This window comes from Lynx rufus, unplaced genomic scaffold (genome assembly GCF_022079265.1).
Source record: "Lynx rufus isolate CCGP_SWC_20201006 ecotype Redwood Valley unplaced genomic scaffold, mLynRuf1.p SCAF_8, whole genome shotgun sequence".
Taxonomy (NCBI): domain Eukaryota; kingdom Metazoa; phylum Chordata; class Mammalia; order Carnivora; family Felidae; genus Lynx; species Lynx rufus.
Genome location: NW_025814896.1, coordinates 22,670,155 through 22,692,126, shown reverse-complemented (window position 1 = coordinate 22,692,126; position 21,972 = coordinate 22,670,155). Strand labels below are relative to the sequence as shown.

The window sequence follows — 21,972 nt, the reverse complement described above, 5'->3', positions numbered from 1 at the left end:
GAAAAGTCCTAACTTCTCCCCAAAGTACTCTCACTACCACAGCTCATGCTGATCCTTCTTGCCTGTCCCCCAACTTCTGTGACACCTAGTTCCTCTACCACACAACTTAACAATTACAGTTAAAATTAACAGTTCTTTACTATTCCCCAACAAAGTTCCTTAAAGACATGAATCATATTTTTATTTCTTCTTTACCCCTGTTCTTAGCACATAAGTGGAATTTTAATAGAGATGCTGGTTAATATAAGGATAAATTCACTTATTAATGGATAAAAAGTTTGAAATTTCAAGTTGTAGCCCCAGTTCTGTGACCTTGGACAAGTTCACTTCTCAGGATGAGGTCTGAAAAAACAAGATGGACTCAATGACTTGATGCTTCCTTTCAGCTTCAACAGTGTATGATTTTATGAAATGTACCATTATACTCTCATATTGCTTGCTTATAATGCTATCACGGCAATTTTTAGACTTGAGTTACAGCTGGATATGGTGTTTCCCAGTTAGCTACTAAGCTCTTTTAACAAGGGTCATATTTTAATCAACTGAGAATCTTATATATAATAACAGCTCAATATATTTGCAGAAAATTATTTGGAAAAACTCTTTAAAAAGCTTAATTTATGCAGAAAACCTATGCATAGATCCGCTGCCTCCCAAAGGGCCCTGTGAAAACTTATTATTGTAAATACTATGAAGTGATTTATGGAAAAAAATTCTGATTATTCTGATAGAACCAGGGGTAGTCAGCTACATAATGCCAAAGAATGTAAAAACTCTCACGTGTATTTAGGGATAGACTAAAAGGCCGTAAGCCTCAGACTACCTTACTGCAACACGCAAATAAAAACTGCCCTGTACACTTAAGTGGTATATAACAACTCCACTGTTGGGAATAAATAGACGTCTTCACGCAAAACCTTTATCTGCAAATTTACAGAAACAGGGTGGAATGGAGACCTTGAATGGCAGGTGATGACCAGAAGTTGAATCTAAAGGGAAGGACAGCAAAGAGCAACCGAAGGGCAAGAAGGAGGAACAGAAGAGCAGCAGGAAAACATCACTCTGAGTGATGAAAAGGAGCAGTGGAAATTCACAGAGTCTTTACCAAGGGCCTACTATGAACCAAGCACTTGGGGCTGCAAAGATGGCTCCAGACCTCAGGGGGCTAATATAATAGTCCTGAGGGTAAAACTGAAGCCTCTACCCTACTGCATGTAAGTGTGAGTGTGTGTGTGTGTGTGTGTGTGTGTGTGTGTATGTATGTTTAGTTCTAATTGGTAAAATCAAGCAAGGAAGGCTTCACATAAAGACGGTGAGTTAATGGAGCTTTAAAGTGTGTAGGAAGATTTGCTAAGGGAGAAAAAAGACAGTTGAGCTAGTTATTTTGGGGAAGAAACATTCACATATTTTTACAGCTGTTCCTTTGGGACTTTAAATCATGGAGGCTTCTTATATTCACCACCACTTTGTCATATGCCTTCTTTCTCTTTTTACTTTATCTTAAATACTGACATGTTCAAGCCCAGCATTGGAACAGAGCCAAAAAAACCCAGAATGAGGTGAGTGCTAGCCAAATTTGCTCTGTCACCTCCAAATCCAGCCAGCCCAGCTAGCCCAGTCCTGCTCTCCTGGCAGCCGGAAAAGGAAGACTAATTATATCCTCTGGGGGTAAAATTTGGATGCAGACAGGCAAAGCTTATCCCTGTTCCACCAGTGAGGTACCATGGTAGAGCTTCATTGCCTCCTAAGCCATGAGGATCTAGTCTACCTGTGACATGGAGGTCAGCTTCGCAGGGAAAAAAAAAAAAAAAAAAGCTGCATGAAAAAGAAGGGGGATGCACTGGATTGGAAAACGCTGAGTTAAGTGAGATAATCGTCATAAAACGTTTAATAATATCCCTGGCACACAGAAAGTGTCGAATCAACGTGAGCCCTTATCAACAACATACTGCTACTACTATTGTCATTATTATTATTATTATTATTATTACAATAATACCTCAATTGTACTCCAACAAGAAATCACTGTTTTCACAGCCTACTTTTAGGACGTTGAAGAAACAACTCCAGAGATGAAAGTGTCTTTCAAAAATTTTTAAAGCTACACGATCAAATTCCAACCGTGCTGGCCTGAAAGCCCCAGACTCTAAGTTCAAGAGCTAGTCCTGCTTTTTGCCAGGCGCGTGACCTTGGGCTCGGCACTTCATCTCGGTGCCTCAGTTTCCCCATTTGTAAAGTGGGACTAAGAAGCCCCTCCCTCGCAGGGTCGTTGTGGGGTCCAGCCCGCGGGTACTACTCGCTGCACCGGGGTCCCATGGACGTAAGGCGAGCTCCCGGCCCATCTTCCAAGACCCCTGGCTTCGGGACGGATGGGGTAGGTGAATACGCTACCGGAGGCCCACTGAGCTCCGCCGCCCGCAGGGCAGGAGCAGAAAAAGGGAGCGCGCTTGAGATGCGTCCCTGGGACCGAGGGGGTCGGGCGCCGGGAGGCTCGGCCCTAGCCGCCCGCAAGCTGTCACCAGCGGTTTCGTCGCGGGGCCCCGCAGCCCGGACGCGGGGAGCGGCCGAGGGAGGCCAGGCTGACCCAGGTGCCGCCGGCGGGGAGAGCGGAGGGCGCTGGGGGACCGGAGGAAACTGGCAGCGCGGGCCCGGGGCCCTGGCGCGCCGCGGAGATGTGGCGGGGAAGGAGAAAGCAAGGGGAGCGACGCCCCCGCAGGCAGCGCCGCGCGCCCCGCGCGGGCCGGGCTGAAGCGCTCACTCACCTGAGGCTCGGGCACCCGCCAGCAGTGCACCAGCGGCAGCAGCTGCTGCGAGAGGGGCGGGGAAGGCTCTGCGGCCACGCAGGCGCGTTAAGGTTGCCCGGACCACGCAGGCGCGCTGCGCCCTCCCGCCTCAGGAACTACCAAGAAGATGGTGGCTGAGCCGGGAGGGACGGGCGACACCATCTTGGATGTAGTTTTTCCTGTTGTGGAGTCTACTGGGAGAACCTGAAACTAGAGCTGCGCGGAGGGAGGGGCGTTGAGTGCGGCGTCTGGACCGCCTCCTTCCTCCCCTTCCGCCAAATAGCTTTCTTAACGAAACCCCTAAGGACCCCTGCAAAGCAAGGAAAAGAAGTCATCTCCTTTTATGTGGGACCAGAGATGCACCCAAGGGCACAAGGCCTAGCACAGTGCTTGGCTGGCTAGTGAGGGGCGCTTACCAGATTTCTAGTGAATGAGCACAGGAACTGAAGAACTAGAATCCAAGACTCAGGGCTGCTAATTCCCAGCCCTACATTCTGTCACCTCTATTGACAACTGCCAGCCACACCATCTCCTTTCTTGGGTGCCACAAGGGAAATGGGAATTTTGTTTTGTTTCCTCAAAGAATGATTACATATTAAGCTTAATGACCCGACAATTTAACACCAAAATGTACAGGACAAAATTCCCTTCCCAGAAAAGCTTTTTGGTTAATCTCACTGACTAAAGGTAAAATAGTCTCAACTGTATTAGGGCAAATGTAAGGATTACCAAACATCTGAAGGACAGTGACTGTCTATAATATTGTTACTCATCAAGCACAATTCCTGAACCAAATTTGGGAAGAGAGAAAACTAAAATTAACCGACCACAGCCTTTTATTATTTTATGATTGTGTTTATTCGGTAACATTCACTGAGTACCAAATTGGTTCTACTACCTATATGTCCTTGGTTAGATTATTAAGCCTCTTTCTTAATGCTTGAGTTCCTCACCTATAGTGACAAAATAATACAAGCTACCCATGTTATGGTCTGTATGAATGTAAAATGCTTACAGCTTATGTTATTTACAAAAAAATTTTTTTAATGTTTATTTTTGAGAGAGAGAGAGAAAGAGACACAGAGTACAAGTGGTGGAGGTTCAGAGAGAGGGAGATACAGAATCTGAAGCGGGATCCAGCCTCTGAGCTGTCAGCACAGAGCCCCACTTGGGGCTCAAACTCACAAATGGTGAGATCAGACCTAAGCCAAAGTCGGACACTTAATTGACTGAACCACCCAGGCGTCCCAAGTGTTATTTTTCTTATTTAGCTGTTGAAGATGCAGACAAAAACTCTTTTTACCCTTGAGTTTGAACAAATTCTTATAAACAAAAAATGCAACACAATGTACTAAATAAAATGAGAGAAGTTACAATCACCTGAGAGAGGTGTCCTCTATCCCCATTTTACAGATGATGAAATTGACCATAAGAGACAAAGATACTCTTCAAACTGTATGCTCTTTCCATTATACTACTATGCTTTTCAAAGAGTAGGCAATTAACACGGCTCTTCTGATTCTTAAAAGCCCCAGCTTTCCTTGGGGCTGTCCAGTTTTCCTTCTTGCTCTAGCCTTGACAATATTATCCATTCTCAAGGCTTCAATAGCTACTCATTAGCTACTTCCAAATTTTGTATCCAGTCCAGATTTACCAGTTTTCCACCTCTATATCCAAAGGTCTAATCTCAATTTGAACTACGAGCTTTCCCATTTCATTACTGCTCTCTTACCCAGTTTTTCAAGCTTTCACCCCTCCAGCATATTGATACCAGTATTCTAAATTTATAGTATTTCATCTTACTTACAGCATCCCTGTGATATAGGTTCTATCATTCTCCCAATCTTACAGATAAGAGATTTAATCACTTTTTCTCAATCACAGTAAGTGGCAGTTAGGCTTCGAACACATAGGTCACATGCCTACTAAGTTCCAGATGCTATGAGCAACTCACATGTTTTTGTTTTTTGCTCTATCCCCAGTTCCCAGAACTGTGTCTGGCATATAACAGGGGCTCTGTAAATACATGACAGAAAAGAGAATGTAGGTCAAAGGAAAGAGATATCCTTTCACTAATTGGTACTTAGGCCAAGGTTTAAGACTTAAGAATAACGACTGGGTATTTAAATGAAATAGGCTTTATCCTATTAGAAGGATCAGAGAATAAGAAACATTAACAATAAATTAGTTGGTGTTTTACTGGTAATTAATGTGGAGGCATATCTCCACACTACTGTTCACTTCAGCATCTTGGCAAAGAATCCTATTTTCTGCTAAGCCCTTGCTGACGTAAAAGGTTTTTTTTTTACTTTCTGTATTTATTTTTTATAATTTACATCCAAGTTACCACATGGTGCAACAATGATTTTAGGAGTAGATTCCTTAAGCCCCTTACCCATTTAGCCCACGTCCCCTCCAGCAACCTTTTTGTTCTCTATGATTAAGAGTCTCTTATGTTTTGTCCCCCTTCCTTTTTTGTATTATTTTTGCTTCCCTTCCCTTATGTTCATGGTTTGTATCTTCAAGTCCTCATATGAGTGAAGTCATTTATTTGTCTTTCTCTAATTTTGCTTAGCACATCTCTAGTTCCATCTATGTAGTTGCAAATGGCAAGATTTCATTCTTTTTGATTGCTGAGTAATACTTCATGATGTGTGTGTGTATATATATATACACACATCTTCTTTATCCATTCATTCATTGATGGACATTTGAGCTCTTTCCATACTTTGGCTATTGTTGACAGTGCTGCTATAAACATTGGGGTGCATGTGCCCCTTCAAAACAGCGTATCTGTATCCCTTGGATAAATACCTAGTGTGAAATTGCTGGGTCATAGGGTAGTTCTATTTTTAATTTGTTGAGGAATCTCCATACTGTTTTCCAGAGTGGCTGCACCAGTTTGCATTCCCACCAGCAGTGCAAAAAAGATCCTTTCTCCACATCCTCGCCAACATCTGTCGATGCCTGAGTTATTAATGTTAGCCATTCTGACAGGTGTGAGGTGGTATCTCATTGTGGTTTTGATTTATGTTTCCCTGATGATGATGTTGAGCATTTTTTCATGTGTTTGTTGGCCATCTGGATGTCTTGAGAAGTGTCTATTCGTGTCTTTTGCCCATTTCTTTACTAGATTGTTTTTTGGGTGCTGAGTTTGTTACGTACTTTATAGATTTTGGATACTAACCCTTTATCTGATATGTCATTTGCAAATATCTTCTCCCACTCCATCAGTTGCCTTTTAGTTTTGCTCATTGTTTCCTTCACAGTGCAGAAGCTTCTTATTTTGATGAGGTGCCAATAATTCATTTTTGCTTTGGTTTCCCTTGACTCCAGAGATGTGTTGAGTACGAAGTTGCTGCAGCCAACGTCAAAGAGGTTTTTGCCTGCTTTCTCCTCTAGGATTTCGATGGCTGTCTTAACATTTAGGTCCTTCATCCATTTTTTTACTTTTGTGTATGCTGTAAGAAAGAGGTCTAGGTTCATTTTTCTGCATGTCACTGTCCAGTTTTCCCAGTACCATTTACTGAAGAGACTGTCTTTATTCCATTGGGTAGTCTTTCCTGCTTTGTCAAAGATTAGTTGGCCATATGTTTCTGGGACCATTTCTGGGTTCTCTATTCTGTTCCATTGCTCTGAGTGTCTGTTTTTGTGCCATTTTTAAAAAATGTTTATTAATTTTTGCAAGAGAGCATGAGTGGGGAGGGGCAGAGAGAGAGGGAGACACAGAATCCAAAGCAGGCTCCAGGCTCTGAGCTGTCAGCACAGAGCCCAACACAAGGCCTGAACTCACGAACCACGAGATGACAACCTGAGCTGAAGTCAAACACTTAACTGACTGAGCCACCCAGGGTCCCCTTAAGAAAGGTTTTTATACACCCAAAATATACACAAAGACAAAAGAAAGCTTTTAATAATGTGCAATTTTATAATGCAAATTATTAAAAATAGAGAACAATGAAAAATAGTACTTAGCCTCTTTGTGCTATGAATCCAGGATTTAGGATATCAATTCAATATTAAAAGCTAAAGCACACTGTAGATAACAGGACAGAGAATAAGTGGTGTTTCCTTCAATTTGGACATCGTGTGAAGTGATACACGTAGCCATGTGATGCAAACAATGTTCAAAACTTCACTACCTGAAATCACCTTCAGGGCCATACCAGAAAATCAGTCCCATTCCTTTCCTACCAGAATCCAACTTGACCCCTAAAATGTGTCCCTGGATTTGGTCCTGAATGACTCTGGATTGTTTCAAAACCTAAAACACACCTTCACAAAATGAAGATTACTGACCATGAAGGATATTTAAAAGAATGGACTACTAGTTCTCAAGGTCACTTCACAATAGAAGTTGCAAGCATTTTGCACATTCTTGGAAAAAGTATCTATGCTACTGTTTCAGATGCATAAGTTCTGTCACTTTTAGAAAAAAACTGAAGTACTCTACATTCAGCCAGTTATCCTCAAAGGCAACAGGGCAGCTATCACCAGCTCAGACCACCATGCAATCACCATGTGCTGGGGCATTCTTCCATTTCTCTCCTCTGGAGCACCTTATGGAAGGAAAGCTGCATGAAGTCACTGACAAGATCTAGAGCAATGGTGGGTTCCGCAGTTGAAGCTTGAGCAGTTTTCGAGCTGGTGACGGATCTAACTGCTGTGTGCTTCTCTTCCCTGCAGAGGAAAGACAAAAGTAAATTTCAACTGAATTCAAATAACATTACTGAAAACTTGGTGTATGGACACTATGCCAGCCACTGAAGGGCATTACAATGACAAATGAGAGAATCTCTGTCCTCAAGGAGAGAGCAGTCTGGTAGGAAAGCCAGCTGCAACTACAACCATAATACAACATAGTAAGAAAAGTAAAGTATATATAGCAAACAATTTTGGGCTGGAGGAGGCCAGGAAAAGCAACAGGGAAGTAATGTCAGTGTCATTTAGTGGATTCTTGGAAGAATGAAGAGGAAAAAGGGCAAATAGATATTAAAAATATTGTATTTACTAAAACAACATGAGGGTTTGTGGGGACTTAGTTTTCAGTCTACTGTGCTCCTGTGGAATTTACATCGAGAAAGTTCCCATCAACTTTGAGTACCCACAGCACAATAATTATTTTGAGGGGAGAAAAAGAAATCATCTGATATAGGCCTTACTCTGAGACCACATGCTTTGAAGGGCAGTTTGTATGTGAAGGGCTATCATACAGAAAATAGTGCAATCTCTAGTCCCCTCAAGACACACACTCACCAAGCTGTACTGACACCTTCTGGAGACACTGGGTACTTTCATCCATAAAAGTCTGCAGCTGCTTCACTGATCCCTGTAGTTCATCCATCTGCACAGGAAAGACAGATGTGAGCTGTAAGGGTCTGTGGCTTCTGTGATGTTCCTCAAAAATCGCCAGGCAAGCTCCCACTAAGGACCTTTGCCTTTGCTCTTTTTCAACCTGGAATGTTTCTGCCAGACATTTTGTTTGCTCCTCCTGATCCACACTCTGCCCTTCTCCATGCTGCCCTATGCCCTGGGGCCACTACTGTGGATAATCTCAAACAGGATCCCATGTCCTCTGACATCTGGGTCAGTTTAGCCAAGAGGAAGCCCATGTGTAAGGGAGACGAATGAAGTCAGGATATTTTTACCCAGGCTCCTGGAAGGGTCATCTTGAGTTAGTTTTGTCTCTTAGCTGCAGGTCATGGCTCTCTCTTCCCTCCCTCCGCCCTTCAGTCCTAGGGATAGTAAGAGCTCAGCTGCCTCTGAGCCCCAGGTTACTTCAACTAACCCTTCTGGTTTCCTCAATACCCACACTTTATACATCACTTTTTCAATTACCCTTTATCAAGTGTCATCTGCTTCCTGTTGATACTTGGAGTGATACAATACTATTCTCCCAAATGTCCTCATGGCTCACTTCCTCCTTTCTTTCAAGTCTCTGTTAAAATGGCACCTTAGAAGGACCAGGGGCACCTAAGTGGCTCAGTCGATTGAGTGTCTGGCTCTTGATTTCGGCTCAGATCATGATCTTATAGTTCATAGGATCAAGCCACGTGTCAGGCTCTGCACGGACAGCATGGAGCTTGCCTGGGGTCTTCTCTCTCCGCCCCTTCCCCAACTTGTGAACGTGCTCTCTCTCCTCAAAATAAACATTTTTTAAAAAATGGTACCTTAGGGGAATAATCAACAACTGCTCTATACAGCAACCTGCTGCCCTTCCTGTATATTCTCCCCTACTCTGCTTTATTGGCTCTTAACACCATAAATAAATAAATAAATAAATAAATAAATAAGTAAGTAAATAAATAAATAAATAAATAGATAAATAAATATTGATTGATTGATTGTCTCTCCATGTTTCCCCAAGGTAGAGCTGAATATACTTATTACACATATTCTCCAGGTCTCGTAATTTCCAAGGATGACAAGATAGGTAAACCAAATAACCAAATAAACATGAGCCAACTAACCATCAACTCCATATAATCAAAGATTTTGTTCTGGTTCTGCAATATCTTCTGGTAGTCAGGCTTTGTGTGAAGGACTTCACTCTGGGAAGACCCAAGATATGTTGCAGGTTCCACTTCAACTTCGGTAACTTTGGTTTCAACTGATTCTCTGAAAATAAAACAGAACAAAAGAGCTTTCAAGGAATTTTATAATCATTTTCTGGGGGAAGATAATGTAAAACGACTTGGGGAAAAAACGATGACCTGGGGATTTCTTTCTGGAAATCAAGGTCTCTAATCTTTTTCCAAAAAAATGCTGGGTCACTTCAGTTATCTACAATAACTGAATATGATGGAGAGTGCATGAAAATTGATCACTCCCACAATTTCCTGACTGCTAGACCCTGCCATTTCACCTCAATTAACGCTTACAATAACCTAATGAGGTAGACACTACTACCACCCCCATTTTCAAGTGAGGAACTTCAGGTTTAGAGATTAAGTCGCTTGCCCACAATCACAGAATGAAGAAACAAATATTTGAACAGAGACAGTCGGCTTCCAGAAGCATTCCTCTTAACTAACAAGCTAGGCCACAACAAAAGTTTTTATTCTGAAACTGCCATCTTATATATTACCTATCTTCATAAACAGCACATGTAAGGGGTGAATAAAGTAAATGGTAACAATCAATGCCTAGACTGGAGAAGTTTTTCAAACCATGTTTCTCAAAGCACCTCTCTACTAAGAAGACACTTCCACAGTTACATTTTATATTTGGGCCCAGCTGAGTTTCTTTTGGGAAAAAAAGCTTAAAATCACTGGCTTAAATGACCAACTAAATCAAGTCTAGCACTTTCCCACTTTCTTATGCCTTTAATACCCAGACAAAGTTCCTCTCTCTTCTGTACACCCTCTTTCATCACCCCTTCCATGTCCTTGCATCTCCATGAAGGACCTGGAGAGCATTCTCTCCCATACCTGCAGCTCAAAGGCCATGTGCAAACTGAAGTCCCCTGTTTTTGGCCCAACCCCAGGTGCCCTGGTAGAAGGCAGAGATGTGCCTGTCTCCCCCCAGGATGTGTAATAGCAGCCACGGGCACAGAAGCAGTTCTGTTCTTTGACCGAAAATAGGGATATTCACTCTTCCTCCCCATCCCTCAATTCTCCATTTATAATCCTAGAGTGCTAATAACACATTTTATAGAGCTTTGATGAATTGACTGGCTTGTGAGAAAGGATTCATCATTCAATCTGTGCTAACAGAACTGAAATCAATTCAAATTCCACAAGGTAAAAAGATGGCTTCCTATTTCCAGTCACAGATCTAACCTGGAAATGATGTCTTCGGCCTCCTTCTGGTATTGTTGCAAGAGCTGATCCCAAGACTGACGTTCTAAAGAAAATCTACAGGATCAGGAAAAAAAACATTCAGTTAATTTTTGATTACATTCTGAATCATTCAAGGCCACAGTAAGTACATTAGGTGTCTGCTCTGGCTCTAAAATGTGAAAAAAAAAAGGTCATTAAAGGATTAGAAAGCCTGAGTGATTCAGAGGATATTATTTAATCAAATCAAACCTGAGTTCTTAAAGTCAAATTAACACTTTTATTTCCTAGACTCCATTCTATGAAACTGGCCAAGAGTACAGCCCACAAGATCCCAATATGCAGCTTTCTAAATTCTAGTGTTTACACACCAGTATTGACACTCTAAATGGGGTATTTACTATTCATTTCTCCCAGAACTAGTTATTTTCCCTAGATGAATTTAGATAGTCCAATAAAGGATCATTTTCACTTACTTTGTTATGTATTCCTTCATCTCAGCCACTGATGTTTCCAGAGACAAATCTGATGCTTTTCTGGAATACAGATAGGATTATAAGATCAACATAAATCTTTCAAGAGCACTTGCTTTTAATAGGATGTCTTACATAATTTTAATGGCAATAAAAGATGTTCAGAATTTATCTTTCAACAAGTATTTATTCTTGGGCTCTCACTTTTGTAGTAGATAAGTTTCCTCAGTGGTCGCTTTATTTTCTGTTTCTCTCATCAATTCCAATTGACCCATAGCCAGATTAACCTTCACTAAAATATTCCTTTTTTTTTTCCTTGTCTAAAACTGTGACCCTCTACTGCATTCCTAATAAAAGTCAAAATTCCTTAACCTGGCACTTAAGGCTATGTTCTGGCTCCGATTAGCTTGTTAGCTTTGATTCCAACTATTGCCTTTCACCTATTCTGCCCATATAATCTCACTCGGCCTCACCCTCAAATATCTGGAGTTTTCCATCTCCAAACTTTTGTTCACATCGCTTTTAAATTTTTTTAAATGTTTATTTCTGAGAGACAGACAGAGAGACAAAGGAGATACAGAATCTGAAGCAGGTTTGAGGCTTCAAGCTGTCAGCACAGAGCCTGACACAGGGCTCAAACCCACAAACCGTGAGGTCATGACCTGAGCCGAAGTAGCACACTTAACAGACTGATCCACCCAGGTGCCCCTTTGCATATTATTTTTCAGTCTATTCTTTTTACGTCATCTTTTAAGGCCCAATAATACTTTTGTATATGACCTTCTTGTCTTCACACTTAAAATTAAGCTGTCGGTGGACAGAGATTGTATTTTACTCATACCAATGGCTTAGCTCAGTTGGATGATTAATCCTGATGGAAAGCAGGCACTGAAAATGCCAAAATCCTCCAGATGTACTTGGTACTCTACCTGGCAAGACAAATTAGTTGTGCCACCTTTCATGTTTCTCTACCAAAGTCTGTGACACACAGCTTCTATCACTTCTGGCCTGGATGCAGCAGCCAGTGGCTTAAATACACCGCATTTTTAGGGATACTATGTCAAGCCAACAGATTTTTCATTTCCTGAATAGTAATGTTAATTCTAAGGGTCTGTGTGTGAGAAAGTAGATCTTTGTGAAGTCAAAATTAAAAAGTTTCTGATGTAGGCCCAAGTGACAGGATTTGCTGCAGGACAGGAGGTAGAGAGTTGGACCTTGCCCCTACAGAGGAACTACCAGTTTGGGGCTGGAATTTTAAAAATTCTCCTGATAGTCTTGCTTGCCAACAGCTAAAGAACATAGTTTACCACCAACTTGCATAGCTAGCAAAGATCTGAACAATGTTTTCCCCCTCATCGTTCCATGGCTGGTTCCTTCTCACTACCCAGGTCTTATAGATCTCAGTCCAAAGGTCAATTCATTACAGGTCTTCTCTAAACACTAGCTAAAGTTGCCCACCCCCTCAAACCACTATCATAGTTACTGACTTCTTAGATTATCACTACCTGAAATCTTTATTTTCTATGTATTCATCTGATTGTCTCTATTAAAATCCGTAAGAAGAGAGAACTTGCTTGACTTACGTATCACTTTATCTCCAGCATCTAGAAGAGCCTGGTGTGTATAAGATGCTGGATAAATGTTTGAGTGAATGAACAAACTAATTATAATGGAAAGTCTTCATTTAATTATCATTTAGGACAGAAGGGGAACTGCACACACCCTTTTGAATCTTCAAAACATTTCTGTAAAGTTCCATTACTTTCCAGGCTCTCTGCAAAATGTTTCAATTCCTCAGAAAGGGAAGATGCTAGAAGAGAAATAAAGTACATGTTGTAAAATAAAAAGAATATGAATTTTCACAGCAAGCTGCTGACAATGACATAACATACTTAAGGTGGTCTTAGCTCTAGGATCCCCTATTACATTCTGGCCTTCTCACCCATTCAAAGTAGTAGTATAAATGTGCAGAAAGATTTTATCTTTTTTCTTTGGGCCAGTATAGATAAAATGGAAGACAATTCCTCTTTATGACATGTATGATAGTTTTTCTTTTAATACTTGACTGGTGAAAAAGCATTTAAAAGGTATACATGCACTGACATTACATTCTATCCAAGATTTCAAAAGCCTGCACTGAAAAGAAGAACATATTACAGAAGTCAGGCAACAGGCAAGAGCTTAATGAAAAATGTTAAAGGAGAATAAAGAATTACGGGCATAAGGGAAAGACTTGTCTCTGCTTAGCTTTGGAAGTCTTGGAAGCTCATATATTTCTAGGTCTTTTAAGTAGGTAACACTGAATTTTTCTGACCCTGGATAATTGTGTAGTTATACTATAAATAGCTACTTCCTAGAAAGTTAAAAATGGATTCCTGAGAGAGAATATTTGTAACGTATATCACACATGAACAGCTAATTTCCTTAATGTATACAGTTCCTACAAATCACTATAAAAAAGCCAACATCCCTATTTTCAAAAATGAACAAAGGAGCCTTTCTGGCAGTGATGACCTTCCCACGAGAACATCCTGTCATGAAGGGCCTCCCAGAAGAGGAAGCACAAGAAGCACCTGGTGCAGAACCCCAACTCCTACTTCATGGACGTGAAGTGCCCATGATGCTACAAAATCACCACCATCTTTAGCCATGCACAAACATGAGTTTTTGTGTGCTGCACTGTCCTTTGCCAGCCTACAGGAGGAAGCGAGGCTTACAGAAGGATGCTCCTTCACACAGAAGCAGCACTAAAAGCAACCTGAATCAAGATGAGTGGGAAATGATCCCAATCAATACATTTTGGATTAAAAAAAACAAAACAAAGGATACAAACAATACACCGAAAATGAAGTATAAATGGCTCTAAAAAAAATGAAAAAATGCTTATCTTCTTTGAAAGAGAAAGGACCACAGATTAAGACTAGACAATACTTTGTATCACCTACCAAATAGTAAAAAATCTGAATTGTTTAATAAAACTATTGTGAGTATATGGGGCGCCTGGGTGGCTCAGTCAGCTGAGTGTCCGACTTCAGCCCAGGTCATGATCTCGCAGTTTGTGGGTTCAAGCCCTGCATCAGGCTCTGTGCTCAGAGCCTGGAGCCTGCTTTAGATTCTGTGTCTCCCTCTCTCACTGCCCCTCCCCTGCTCATGCTCTGTCTCTCAAAAATGAACATAAAAAAAATTAAAAAACAAACAAAACTATTGTGAGTATGAAAAAATAGGTACTTGCATATATTACTGGTAGGAGAATTGGTAAAACATTTCTAGAAGGCAGTCTGGTATTCCTAACATTTCATTTGACCTATGTAATTCCAATTCTAGAAATTTATCTTATTTTTACTTGCATATGTACCTGAAGGCTTGTGTAAGAAGATGTTCATTAACCCATTCATTGTAATAGAAAAAGACTGGAAACCCTAAAAGCCCATCAGTAAAGAACTGGCTAAATCATATATGGTACGTTTATAAAATGAAATATTGTATGGCTACTAAACTGTCAAAACAGTTCTATGTGTGCAATACCGAATGATGTGCAAGACAAACTGTTAGGTTAAAAAAAAAAAAGACAAGGTAAAAAAGAGTACAGAGAGCATTATTCACTTGATATTAATGTAAAAATGTTGGAAATCCAGCAAGATCTCTGCGATGATACATAAGAAGCTGGTGGTTATAGTGGCCTCTGTACAGAGGAGGTGGCCTGGTTTGGGTGAGAGGCAAGCTTATTTTTCACTTTTATACCTTCTGAATGTCATAAGCATATACTCTTATTTTTTAAACACAATTCTAAAATATAAAGGGAGGGCTGGTTTTGTGAGCCAGCAGCTCCTATAAATGGGGATCCTGAAAGTGGGGCTTCGACTGACCTTAACAGGAGGTAAAGCCCAAGGCCAAAGCTTGCTCATTTATTCTTAGTAACTTACCTTTGGCTCTAAAACTTTCAAGACTGAAGCCCTCAGTGTCCTTTAGGAAAGGTTCAAGTTTCTGAACTGAGAACTAAATAAAGAAAAGCATTTTCAAAAAAAAAAAAAAAAAAAAAAGCATTTTCAGTACAACAACAAAGATTTTTCAGACCAGTCCTGAGTTCATGTAATTTCATGTTTAATCAATGTGAAAGTAAACATGATTTAGTTTTTATACCTAACATTTTTCATACAAATAAGTAGATCAGGAAAAATCTCTGTTGTTCAGACTATACATTATGATTTTCAGTTCAGAGAAACATGGCCATTTAATTAACACAAATGATGCTCTTATCTAAACTGATGTAATTACCAGTTAGCCATATAATTCCCACTCACTATGTAGTCAGACCTCAAATGTCTGCTTTAACTTACTGACCTTCACGCACTTTAAATTCCCATCATTTGCTGTCAATGGACAAAATATACTAGATTGAAGAAATCTGACTATTAGCTGCTCAGTTAGCAGCAGCAGCACCAGTGGGACTGGTAGAGAGCCTAGTCCAGAGAGAAATCAGCTGCTGCTTTGATTAAATCTGGCTTTTAAATTAATACAACTAGAGAGAAACGTCTTTTAATCCTTATTTTGAGAGAGAGAAAGAGCGTGTGCGTGCACAACAGTCAAGGGGAAGGACAGAGAGTGGGGGAGACACGGAATCGGAAGCAGGCTCCAGTCTCTGAGCTGTCAGCACAGAGCCCGATGTGAGGCTTGAAGCCACAAACCGAACTGCGAGACCATGACCTGAGTCAAAGTCTGACACTTAACCAACTGAGACACCCAGGTGCCCCGAAACACCTTTTAATCTTAATTGATGGCATCACACACACAGTATTGATCTCTCTTTGGGGCCATCACAGCAACAGTTGAAAAAAAAAAGAAAGTATTTTCCAGTCCTAAGAATCTCACCTGGAAACTGGAAAGCAGGAGAGCGCCAAGCCGTTTGCTTTCTGCTAAGTTGGCACTGATAGATCTGCTGAGCTCTAACATAAAAATCACACTTTAAGGACCTGGATACTAACACAGTTAGCAAAGTTAAAAACAAAAAACCAAAAAACCCAAAAAACCACTTTCCTCCTTTTTGATGCAGCTCAACTCCAGGCATTCTAACTTTAACTTCAAAAAGTTATTAAGAACTTTTTACAGATTACATTAAAATCTTGTCTGTTAAACAACATAGATGAAAAATAACTTAAAAAATAACTTAATTTTTTTGATGTTTTATAGTCATCACTTAAAGAAAGTAAATGAGAACATCTGAGCATTTTTATGACAGATACAGTGTGCCTTTTTTTTTTTTAAGTAGGCCCCATGCCTAATGTGGGGCCTGAGTTCAGGACGTGGAGATCCTGAGATCAAGAGTCGCATTTTCTACAACTGAGCCAGCCAGGCACCCCTGCAATGTGCTTTAAATACGGTCTTGTAAATTATGAGCTCCATTTTACAGAAGGGAACACTGAAGCTCGGAGGGCAGATTACTTGTTTGAGGCCAGAGATTGGTGAAGCCAGAATTCAGTCCCAAGTCTGTCACCAAAAAAGTGTAGTTTCCCACTAATAGCCATGCTGCCTCTCTATATTGACCTAATAATAACATTAATAATTTGTTGAACACTTATTATATAAAAGGCACTTCATTAAATGCTATGCACACTTCATTAAAACTGAAGGCAAGTATCTTATCAATTCCATTTTATAAAAGACACTGAGGGACAAAGGCCGGGTGATGGGTAACTTGCCCAAGGTCACATGGTGAGTCAGCCTGAATTAGATCGGCATTTTACATTAATTACACCACTAAATCCTCAAACAACTACAAGATATAGACACTTTTTTTTTTAAATTATGTCCCAAAACATCAATTATTATACAGCAAAGAAAGTGTGCTCTGAGTATTTGAGATACGTGTACTTTTGTCCTCCAGCTACAGCTGGCTTCAAGTGTTTTTATTTCTTGTCTCCTGATTATTTCTCGTTGCTGTAAGTGGAAAAAACAGGATACCTTCTGCCTATAACCAGAGAAACCTGGCAAGTGGGCAGGAATAACCAATCTTTTACATCGTGGATTTTCCGTTATACAGAATTTTAGGTCCACATGCTCTGGAACAGAGACGGAGGTAGGGGTGACCTTAGTTAAGGAACTGCTGCTGTTGTCTTGGCACACCTGTGGGGTCAAGTGCATGAACACAAGTGTGGCGGCAATTTTCTGATAAGCTAAATGGCTATTTTTACCCATATTTCCTTCTAGACATCAGGTCATCTGGAAGTGAACTAATATCTTTAAAATAATCACAACAGCTTAACATTTGAGCTATTTACTTACTATATGGCCAAGTACTGTGTCATATGTATCAATTCACTTAATTCTCACACAACCGTGTGAAATAGATATTATTTCATCCCATTTGCTGATTGGGACCATAAAGCAAAGGAGATTAAGTAATCTACTCAAGGTTACACAACTAGTAAGTTCTTCGAAATGTGCTGGACTTTCCACATTAAATATTATATTTCAATGCTTACTGAGATACAATTATTATTGTAAACTCACACAAATCACATTTAAATGTGGCATATCTAAAAACTTAGTTTTCACCGAGATATTTTACATGCATCTTCCCTCTGAAAGATTTTCAGTTATAAAGCTTAAAATCTGGTAGCAACCCACTCACCTTCTGTTTCACTTTAGGAAATGAGACAGAAAGCCATACAAAGAAATCTTTAATGCCTCTCCTCCTAGCAGAGGTGAGTGTTGAACAACTGTAAATTAGAATTTCTGTTCATGGTAGAGATTACAATGGACAGCTACTAATATAAATAGCAGTCATACTGAACACTTACTGGGTGTTTGACATTAGTGCTTATGATCTTAGAATATCCCCCATATAGAAGAGGAAACCGGTTGAGAGAGGTGACATGATTTGCTCAGTCACGTAACTAGTAAGTAGCAAAGTCAGGTAATCCCACTACATTCTTTCTGCCATAACTCACTGCCTCTTATCTGAGCTGGAACTCCACTGCCTTAGGTACATAGCATCCCACCTGTGATGCCCTGATGAAAGGGAGGCAGTGACTTCCGCCGGTTCATTTCCTTCATACTTGCTCGCCTCCAAGATTGACTCTTATCTTGATGATCGGGAGATTGTTCTTGGGGGGACAAATGAAGGGACCTGGACTGAAGTCCTTCCTGGTGGCTGAGATCACAACTTCCTCCCACTTTAGGGCTAGAGCCAAGGTAAATTCTTTCCTTTGAAACGCCTTGAGTTATCTCCAGGGAGGCAGGTGATTTATTACACACTTCCACAGGGATGGTATCCGATTCCAGTTGATGATCATGAGTCTTAGATGTCACCGGTTCTTCTTCTAGCACTTGTTATGAAAAAGTCAAAATACAAAATCAAACCCACCACAACTATGCATCTGAGCAAAAAGGTGGACAAAGAAAATGTATGCCCCAGATCACAGAAACAGTGAGGAAGCATCTCTGCAAACATGTAAATATGATTCTAGATGCACCAGGGAGCCAAAGAAATGTTTATCTATAGCTTAGAAACCTGAACCCAAAGCAAGAGCAATTTTACTACAATACTCACCTTCCATGGTCTCTGATCTAAATACTGAGGTCATTCTGGATGAAGCACCCTGAAAATAGGAAAACAAAGCGATCTGTTCTCCACATTTCAGCCCCAGTCTCAATGAGGCTTTAGTACCCCAGAAGAGACCTTGTATTGTTCAGCCTTTCTGAACTGCTTGCTCATCTCTGCTCCATGAAATTCTACCTACATGACAAGGCCCAGTTTCACCTCCTCCACCTCCTCCAGAGACTACCAGCGGGTTCATCACCTCTTGTACTGACTTTCTACAGAATTCATCGTTAAAAATACTTATGTCTCCCTTAACACATACCCTCCTTTATTACCAATTATTTTTTAAATAGTCCCTAATATTCTAGATAGCATTATGATCTGCATGGTCTTCCAAACTAGAAAAATCACATCACCCTTTACTTCTTATATTTAATCTCCAGATGCAAAGTCCTGTCCGTCCTACCTCCAACAGTCTCTGGAAAGCTTTTCTCCACTGCCAGTTCCACTCTCAGAACTTCCACCATCTCCCTTTCCCTCCCCAGAATAATCTTACAGCCTCTCCACTAGTCCTCAAACATCTAGCACTGCTCCTCTCCAATCCATTCTTTGGACAGCAGCAGAGTCTTCCAGCATCTTCCATACCTTTCATAAACTAGCCCTAACTTACGCATCCTGCTCCCTCCTGCCACTCCCAGCCCCTGCACCACTTTTGAATCTTTACACACACTGCCTGTAAAACTTATTCAACCTTTCTAATCTAGCTCAAATGTGAAACTTTCCAACCACTTCTCTTTGGCAAAGTTGGTTGCTCCACCCCCTAGTTTTCCTCCCCAGCCAGGATATATCTGTATTCCCAGTGGCTGTCACAGACAACTAACTGGAAGGCAAGGAAGGACATGGCTGAGGCATCTATCTCTGCATCTTCCGCGATTACCCCTCCCTTCCAGCAGAAATCTGTATGGGGGGAGGGAGAGACTCTAAATAAAGAGAAATATAGAGAGAGGAACAGCTGGGAAAGGTAACAGAACGTGTGAGTAAGTCAAGGATCTACATCCCCACAGTTAGGGCTGTATCACAGATTCAAGCCTGGATAATGACAGCAACAAATGTCATTTGTTAAGCTGCTTGTTAAGCGCTAATTATATGCCACGATCTGCGTATGTTCAAAAGCGTTTTATTTGCATCATTAGCTCATTATACCGATTAACTCTTTCCACAGCTCGGTAAATACTGTCATTAATTCCTCCCTGCAGATAAGGGAGGTGGGGTTTAGAAGGGCAAAAGCCTGGCCCACTGGAGACAGCCATGGGGGGATGGGCGGGGGTGGAATTCGAACCCAGGCCTGTGACCCACCCTGAGCCCTCAAACACCTTTCTGCAGTCTAGACCCCAGGCTCTGAAAATAGGCCCCGAGCGAGAGGCGCGGCCGACCCTTCGGAATCCTCTTACCAGGAGGAGGCCGCAGTGCCCCAGGTCCCCAAAGTCTGGGGGCGGCGACCGGTCTGGGCTGGGCGGAGACGTCCGACGCCAAGGAAGCTGGTGAGGGTGTGAGCCGGCGGGTCTGGTGGAAAGGTCTGCGATTTCCTGGCCTCGGGAAGACGCCAGTCTAGCCCGCAGCCTCCGCCCCTGAGATACAAGCCCGCAAATCACTCTCCGCCGCCACAGGTCGCCCTTCGAGCCTCTGCGCCACTGCGGCCGTCTACGGAACAGTCCGCGAGCCGCGCCACCACCCGCGCCTCCACTTCCGAAAAGTCCCGCCAATCAAGGGCGCATGCGTAGTTGGCAGCCTCTCGCGTCCGTGCACGCGTGCGCAGAACGCCGGCCTCCTTGGAAGCGCATGCGTAGACTAGTTTTCAAGCCTCGGTCTTCTGACCGCTTCTGTCGAGTCCTTACTGGTCCAAATCGGGCAGCGTAACCCATTTCCCCAGCCGCGCCCGGGGAGTCCCCATCTACGGACTGGACGCCACTTCATCTTGTCGTTTGTGTCTGACACGCCCAGAGCCCATTGAAGTTGGGGAGGCCGAGGCCCAGTGAGGTACTTGCCAAAGGAATACAGTGGGCCACAGGGCATCTGATGCCCTGCCCCCGTTAGGCCATGGTCCCCGCCCTCTCTTTGCATTGTTAGTTACAAAAACGCGGGCCTGGTCTCTCCCAGGACGAAATGGAGCTCTGTACTCAAGTTTGTTTCATTCTATCCTACTCCTACTTTAGCACTTTTTCTTTCTGTGTTCCCTTCAATACTTGGCAAAGTTCAGGAATTCTCCTTTGTAGCCTTATTGCAGGCCACCCCCTCCCCAAACTGCTTACAGCTCCTCTGCCTACCCCTATTGCTTCTTCCCTCTGTTCCTTTGCTCAAGCCGTTCCCTCTGGGTAGCCCATTCCAGCTTTATCTTGCAAAATTCTCCAATTTTAAGCCAAAATTGGGAATTAATCCCTCTCAGATTCTTCTTTGAGACTCCAGGCTGAAAATTATATGCTCCCAGAAGCCCAACCGTGCCTATTCCACTATCCCTTGCTGGCATGGGAGCGAGCCCCCAGAGAGCAGGCTGCTTCTTCAGCACCTAGCATGAGGCCATGGAAATGTCCCCTTGCGTATGCGGTCCTTTCAGATCTGAAACCAAATGTTGAATTATTAGAAGCCCATAAAGTCTGAAAGACGAATTGGGGAGGAACAGCTGGAATATGACTGTGGTCATCCTTCCATAGCAGCTACGGTCCTTGGAAGAGTTTTCTGATAGGAGGTAGAAATCTCCCTTCCTGTAATTTTCCACCCTGTGGTTCCAACCTGCTGGTGCTAATGGCCATCTGAAAACAGATTTGCTCTTGGTCCCCTGAATATCACACTCTGGGGGCTCAGTGGTACTCAGTTCCTTCTATGTCTGCCCACCTCTATCAAGTCCTTGTTTGTCAGTGTCCCAAGAACAGAACACTGTTCCCAGCCAGGACTGGTCATCCTGAGGCACAGTGAGAATACTGCTTCACGGATTCCAGACCCAGTACATCCTCTGTGCTTTCTCTGCTTTCAATTCTCCCATGGTTTCCGACTGTCCACACGATGTGTACATTCCTTCCCTCGTAAGGCACTGCATGATCTGACTCTCCTTTTTCATCACTCCTCACTCCAGTGACAACCTTTGGTTCCCCTGTTGTGCTCTGTTCTCTGCTAGGCTTCGGTACTTGCAGTGCCTCCCCTGGAGCCACCTCCCATCAGCGTCCTGCCTGTAATATACCACTATCCCCTTCATTTACTCACCATCTCAACCTCAGGTGCTAGTTCATATATCCTTTCTGTGAGGCCTTCCAATTCCTCTTGGCTCCCTGAACACCCTGGGTTCCCCCTACCATTGACATTTGCTTTCCTGTCTTCCAGGCCCATCCACTGCATTCTAAATGCCT

The 21,972-nt window shown here is 42.2% G+C and overlaps 2 protein-coding genes and 1 pseudogene across 2 annotated transcripts in view; 1 reads left to right on the top strand and 2 right to left on the bottom strand.

The window, feature by feature from the left end:
- Window positions 1-2,806, bottom strand: part of NDRG3 (NDRG family member 3) — a 67,911-nt gene extending 65,105 nt beyond the window's left edge. Inside the window, exon 1 of the mRNA XM_047068703.1 lies at window positions 2,763-2,806. The gene's annotated coding sequence lies outside the window, so the exon portion shown is untranslated. The remainder of the gene's footprint in view (window positions 1-2,762) is intronic.
- A 3,909-nt stretch (window positions 2,807-6,715) lies between these two features.
- DSN1 (DSN1 component of MIS12 kinetochore complex) lies at window positions 6,716-20,308 on the bottom strand. Its single transcript, XM_047069701.1, has 11 exons — window positions 20,026-20,308; window positions 18,584-18,632; window positions 18,033-18,359; window positions 15,904-15,977; window positions 14,958-15,030; window positions 12,757-12,844; window positions 11,038-11,097; window positions 10,565-10,639; window positions 9,254-9,401; window positions 8,040-8,127; window positions 6,716-7,463 (listed from the first exon to the last, which is right to left on the bottom strand). Exons 2-11 carry the CDS (start codon window positions 18,615-18,617, stop codon window positions 7,381-7,383), a joined length of 1,050 nt encoding a protein of 349 aa, XP_046925657.1. The 5' UTR covers window positions 18,618-18,632; window positions 20,026-20,308; the 3' UTR covers window positions 6,716-7,380.
- On the top strand, window positions 13,635-13,785 carry LOC124504272 (40S ribosomal protein S27-like; annotated as a pseudogene).
- Window positions 20,309-21,972: the final 1,664 nt, after the last annotated feature.